Source organism: Bombus affinis, chromosome 9 (genome assembly GCF_024516045.1).
Source record: "Bombus affinis isolate iyBomAffi1 chromosome 9, iyBomAffi1.2, whole genome shotgun sequence".
In the NCBI taxonomy this organism is placed as follows: domain Eukaryota; kingdom Metazoa; phylum Arthropoda; class Insecta; order Hymenoptera; family Apidae; genus Bombus; species Bombus affinis.
Window position 1 is genome coordinate 6,980,131 of NC_066352.1, and position 6,000 is coordinate 6,986,130.

Consider the following 6,000-nt stretch of genomic DNA (forward strand, 5'->3'; position numbering starts at 1 on the left):
TCGTATTTCCGTCATAAAATGCTCAAGAAGTAGGAATAAATAAAATTCAAAATATCTTTTTTTATGCATGTTATATGACTTCTAACCTTTAAGTGTAATAAAATTTAAATATAGATTCTAATCATCGTGAGTCAAATTATTTGATTCTTTAAAAGTCTGGTGTTCAATGTATGTATCTTGATATACATTACATTTTGTATTCTTTTGTACAAAATAAGCATGCGTAATAGCAGCAAGAGAGAGGAAATTGAAATTTCACTGGCAGATTCGACGCACGTTAAATTGCACACCTTGAGTGCGAATGAAGGATCAAAAATTTGTCTCCTCTAAAAGCAATTTTTCCAAGTCAAAGTGGGTAGATGAGGAATGCCGGAGCAAAGGGTAGCTTTGAAAGTTACCTTCTATTGCATAAAACACGCTGTGTAGTGTGGTAACGTTAAAAAGTAGCTGACATTTTTACAATCCATGTTTACACGTACGCGGTTGAAATTCGAAATAATTCGAGATATTTCACCTGAGACATCTATTTTTTAATTAAATATATTATGGGGTAAAAATACAAACGAAATGTTATTCTTGAGAATTAATTGATTAAATGCAACTATAATAAATACTACATTTATATAGTGCAATTGTAATATTTACAAGATCTCTGTAAACTACTTTCTAAGGTTTTAATTAATTTTCTCTAAAATAAAGTATCGTGTTCTGCAATTTTCTTATCTTAGTAAGAGAAGCTTCAGAATCTAGAATAACTAGGATACTTTTTAATTGGTTCTATATAATTATTTCTTTCGATGTTCACCTCGTTATAGACGTACTAAATATTTTTAATCCGATGAATGTACAATTTTTTAAATAACACAATTGTCCTATATTTATCCCTTCTAGACACCAATTTTTTTATTGCATATCAAACTCCAAAAATAAATTTTATCATATTGTACCACGAGTATAGTTAAAAATCAAATTATCCTAGATTCTTCTAACTATAATTTTCTAACTGAATTGCATTTTATTGTCCAAAAATAAACAAGTATCTACATATATATGTTTAAGTGGTAGCATACATACATACGTATGTTTATATGAAACACATTTTCCCCGAGTTTCGTATATTCCTGTTACAATCTTCTTCCGACATTCTCCCCGCAATCTGGTAATAAAGATTCTGCATCGAAATAGCAATCCCTTCCGATGGATTAATTAAGATATAAGGACGTTGAGGGTTTGTCGTCGTCCGTAGAATCATCGATAGTAAAAATAAAGCTGCTGTCTCCAAGAGGCAGATAATCCCGCGACGAAAACGAACGAAGAACGAGCGTGAACCCTTGTGTGGATATAATTTATTTACGATAGCGGGCAACGGCGATAAAGGATCCTCCCTGCAGAACGAAAAGAAACGAAACTACACACGGTTCTTCTTTTTATTGCAATGGATACTCTGGCTTCGTTTGAGAAGCATGAATAATGCAACAGAGTTGTTTTAATACAAGCTGCGATATCGATCTTCGATTAATAGGAATCGTGTTTCATACTTTGTTGACCTTTTGCTGCACGTGTCCTTCCACCCAGGGGAACCATTTTTCTCTAAATTAGTCACTGAAAAGAGTTGCTGCCTACGTGACATCATCGTGGTTCTTATCATAAATCTTCAAAACAATTTCAAAGTTATATGGGAAAAGACGTGGTGCATACGTTTTTGTTGATTTTCTGATTGTGATGATATTTTATGACTAAAAAGATCTTATACAAATCTGAATATTTAGTTTTTTAGAAATAGTTAATTCGATGAAGTTTTGTATAAGCCAAAATATAGGGCTAGTGGGATATTAACTCTTTCTAATATTTTAATATCAGGATCATTCCTAATGATAAGATGATCATTCGCTGCCAACTTAAGAATTTCATAATACGACCAATTCAACACAGTAAATCTTTATGGTGAAGAAATAAAAATCATTACAGCCCAATTTCATTAACCTTCATTACACTGTTATCACACAAACGTTTCTGTACAAATATCTGAATTCCATCCAGAAGTGAGCAGATCTTCACTTCAGACACTTCAATTCGATCGTTACTTATTCATGTTAATAATGGTATTTCAAGCGCGAAATCGTTCGGCGAAGACAATTTGTCGACGAACCCCGCCTCTCTCTCCAAAAAAAGAGAAGGAAGAAAAAAGGGAAAAGAACGGAAAGAAAAGAAACGGAAAGAAAAAGGAGGGAGGGGGCACGAGTTCGTCCATACAACTTCCTTCTTGAACCGAGAGCCCATCACAGCGATTCAATTCCAGACGATGAGCGACGTCGAGAAGAGGAGCGAACAAAACTAGACTAGCTCGTCCGCCGATCTCTTCCATTTCGTCGACAGAGGATCAGCGCAGTATAATAGGATTTTTTGACGTATGAGAGAGCCACCTCTCGTTTCTAACGGGTGGGCCTACGGTATCCGGAAAACAAAAATGAAAGAAGAAAAAGGAATAGAATAAAATGGGAAAATAAAAAAAGATCATGCTTATTGCTGACTACGGGGAATCCACTTGCGCATCGCTGCCTACGAAAATAATGCGACATGGTCTCTGGTAACGTCAGCTGCTCCGCTGCGCTTCATATTTCAGAGAATAACTCTGTCTATTTCCCTGTTCCACTTCTCTCTTTTTTCTCACTCTTCTTCCCTCTTCTTCTTTCTTTCTCTCCGTTTCGATTCCATTCCCGTTTCGTACGGTGAAATTTGAATTGCGTTACGTGCACGTTACATTATCATTCGTAACGTTCGACCATTTGCAAGGTTGGGCTGAGTCATGCGACTCGCGTAGTTCTCTCCTCGTACGAGAACCGGTGGAGATTGTAAAAACGGAGTGATTAATGGCTTAATAAAGTCTGACGTTGTGGATTATTTCTTTCCTGCGAGGGGGGTGAAGCGCGCGTGGAAAAAGCGTGAATGAAATTTTACAGAGAAACGCAAATTCGTTGAAAATGCGCTTGGATAATTGATCCGTACAATGCTCTTTCAATAATTCGCTCGTTAAATGATGATTGCTGATTTGAATTCGCTGAAAATGAAAATGAGGATCATGCGAAAGTTTGAAATTATATAAGTTGTATAAGTTTAAGTCGATCGGGAGTTGCTTGATCGGAGTTCGAACCCGGATCATCCTCTTGCTGATCAGGTGCTTTCCCGATGTTCTTTTCTTTTCGTAATAATTATCTTATTGTGTGAAAATAGAAATAACCCAATAATAACAGAAAAGTACAACAAATAAAACGGATAAAAGTCAACGAAACTAACGAATACTTTCGCCTAAACTCTTGAATCTCAAATGGCTGTCGCCTATACTTCTTAGTATGGTATTGACTAAAATATGACATAATTGAATTCAACAAAATGTTAAATATGTTAAATGACAAGATTAGGATCGGTACAGTAAGATTAGGACCAATACACTAAGACTTTGAAGACATTCATAACTCTTCATAGGAACAGAATCGAATAAAATTGGAAAATTGATTGCATAAAAGGATATAAATCAAATTAAAGTTAACTTTTAAGTGTATTAAATAACTGAGATTGACATCAATGAAAATCTAATAAATCGGATGGAAAATATCTTGCACTATAATTTGGAGATTAATTAGTAAGGTAAATTACGCGAAGTTAGGACAATATTTCCAAGGCAATCAGCTGGTTAGAAAACGGCATTGTTAGTTTCCCTAGCAAACCGCATCTTGATCCAATTACTAAGTTACTTGTTAATAATTGGAAATCACAATCTCTCAAATAGAATCTAATAGCTTGTTTCGAACTATACAATTAGTCCGAATTAATCGGCCTCGTTTAAGTCAAATCGTTTGCAAGTACATCTTAAATAGAAATCCACATGTTATGTCTTGCAACCAATGAGATATAATGTCTATCGAATTATTTTATTTAAGTTCTTCTAAATATATTAAATATACAAAATAACGACTCCTAAATACATTATATATTATGCACAGTACCACCTTCCAGATATTTCTTAATAAAATATAGAGAAAAATATTAAGATATAGATTACATGATTTTGTCTATATTATAATGTATATTTTAGTATCTGAATATTATATGAATAATTATATACAGAATGTTTTATATTAGAATAGAAGTTATTAATAAACATCCAGTAATTAAATTTAAATATTCTCTCCGTTGAATTGAAATAATTCCATGTAGTAAATTGAAGTCTAGAAATTATACTAGTCAACAGGGTAATGAATTTTCTTTATATACATTCAGTTCAGTATCTTTTCGCATTAAAATCTATAGTATACGATTGAAAAAATTATTTTATTAAAAAGAAATAATAGGTTGAGCTATAATATTTATTTTAAATATACGAGTACGCATGTTCTAGTATTTCTACTAGTATTTCTATATTATAGATTCTATATCTAATCTACATTATATTTCCATATTACTTTCTCAAAAGTTTGTAAATTTCAAGTTTATAAAGGTTTACAAATGTAATTATTTAAAAATGATAATTCCCGACATGTTGTGTAAGATTATGATATGTGACACTGTTGCATACCCATATATTGTCCATTCACGTAATGTATACTAGCTAAATATTTTTTATTCGTGTATACGCTAATGAATGTCGCATTAAATTAATATGATCACTGTGGCTGTGTAACAAGTAGCATCCCAGTTGCATGTGTACCTTGTACAACAATTATCCGCTTGTTATTTAAGCAGCGTGCTCAGGATTATTATTCTGGTGAGAATAATATACACGTGCTGCTAATGCGAAATTTTAATACGAATTTTCGTTAATTATTATGCAACCCATTGATACGTACACATGTTTAAATGCCATTAGACAATATCCTATAGTCTTGAAATTACCAACTATCTAATCATGTACTCTACTTGCGTTTAACAACATATGTTGTATTCTTTAATTGTATTTTATAGTTGATTAGCTAATGCATGTTATTTAGTATTACATTATCGTTGCAGGTACTATGCTAATATTAGCAAACTTGATACCTATTATAAACTCATTTGTATTTGTGTTCTCTTGATATTAGAGTTACTAACGAATTAGGCGTAAAACCTGGATCGAAGTAATCAAAACGAAACGCGTGTAAAAAGATACATGGGAAGTGGCAATGCAAAGAGAATGTAAGAGGAAAGACATGTATTAGGAAAAATAATTTAAACTCCAGGAAATAAAGCGTTCTAATTAATTTTGAAGAAGAATTTACGAATTAATTTTATTACTTTGGTAGCCCTCGTATTAAAATGCGGATGAAATTAGGTTCTTTCATTAGTAGTTTAAAATAAGGAAACATTTATATTTCCTTATTTTCATATATTATATCATTAGCTGAAAGCTACGCATCATACTTCTGAGAATTCGCGGCCAGTTAGCAAAACAAGGCTTAGTGGCCAGCTAACTAAGAGGGGGGAAGGGATAATAATGTTCGTCAGTTAACGAAACAGCTCGAGAATATTTATACAGATTCACTAAAGGTGTTATATTAAAATAGACATGTAAATGTATTTTAATGAGCATTAAAATTTTGTTATATCATAGTAACAATACAAATTAAAGTAATTGAACAATATTAAAAGAAGTTCTATTAACACATATAGCAAAGTAAAGAATATTTTTCTGTAATAATAACGTTGTACTCTTTTTTAATATTACAGGCATCGTCATAACAGCAAGGTTATAAAGGAAAAAATGAGGACAAGGTAGACAATATAACTTAATAAGAATATATAACTTGAGAGAATATAACTTGAAATATAAATTTGTACTATAGTTGGTCTACTTGAAACGTTAACAAGCTTCCTTCCTTGAAAATTATCAGAAATAATGACAAAGTAAGTACGTTTCACAGTCCTTCATGGCAAATTCAGAAGCCAGGTAGACTGGAAACCAACAATTTCGTAATACTGCAAGTATAAATCTCGGTGTAATCGTTCTCCGAATCCACAAATTCATCC

The 6,000-nt window shown here is 32.5% G+C and overlaps 1 protein-coding gene across 1 annotated transcript in view; it reads left to right on the top strand.

Annotated features, from left to right (window-relative positions):
* Positions 1-5,741, top strand: part of LOC126920752 (neurotrimin-like) — a 322,766-nt gene extending 317,025 nt beyond the window's left edge. Inside the window, exon 11 of the mRNA XM_050731490.1 lies at positions 5,701-5,741. Within this exon, the coding sequence (XP_050587447.1) occupies positions 5,701-5,726 (26 nt within the window). The 3' untranslated portion in view covers positions 5,727-5,741. The remainder of the gene's footprint in view (positions 1-5,700) is intronic.
* Positions 5,742-6,000: the final 259 nt, after the last annotated feature.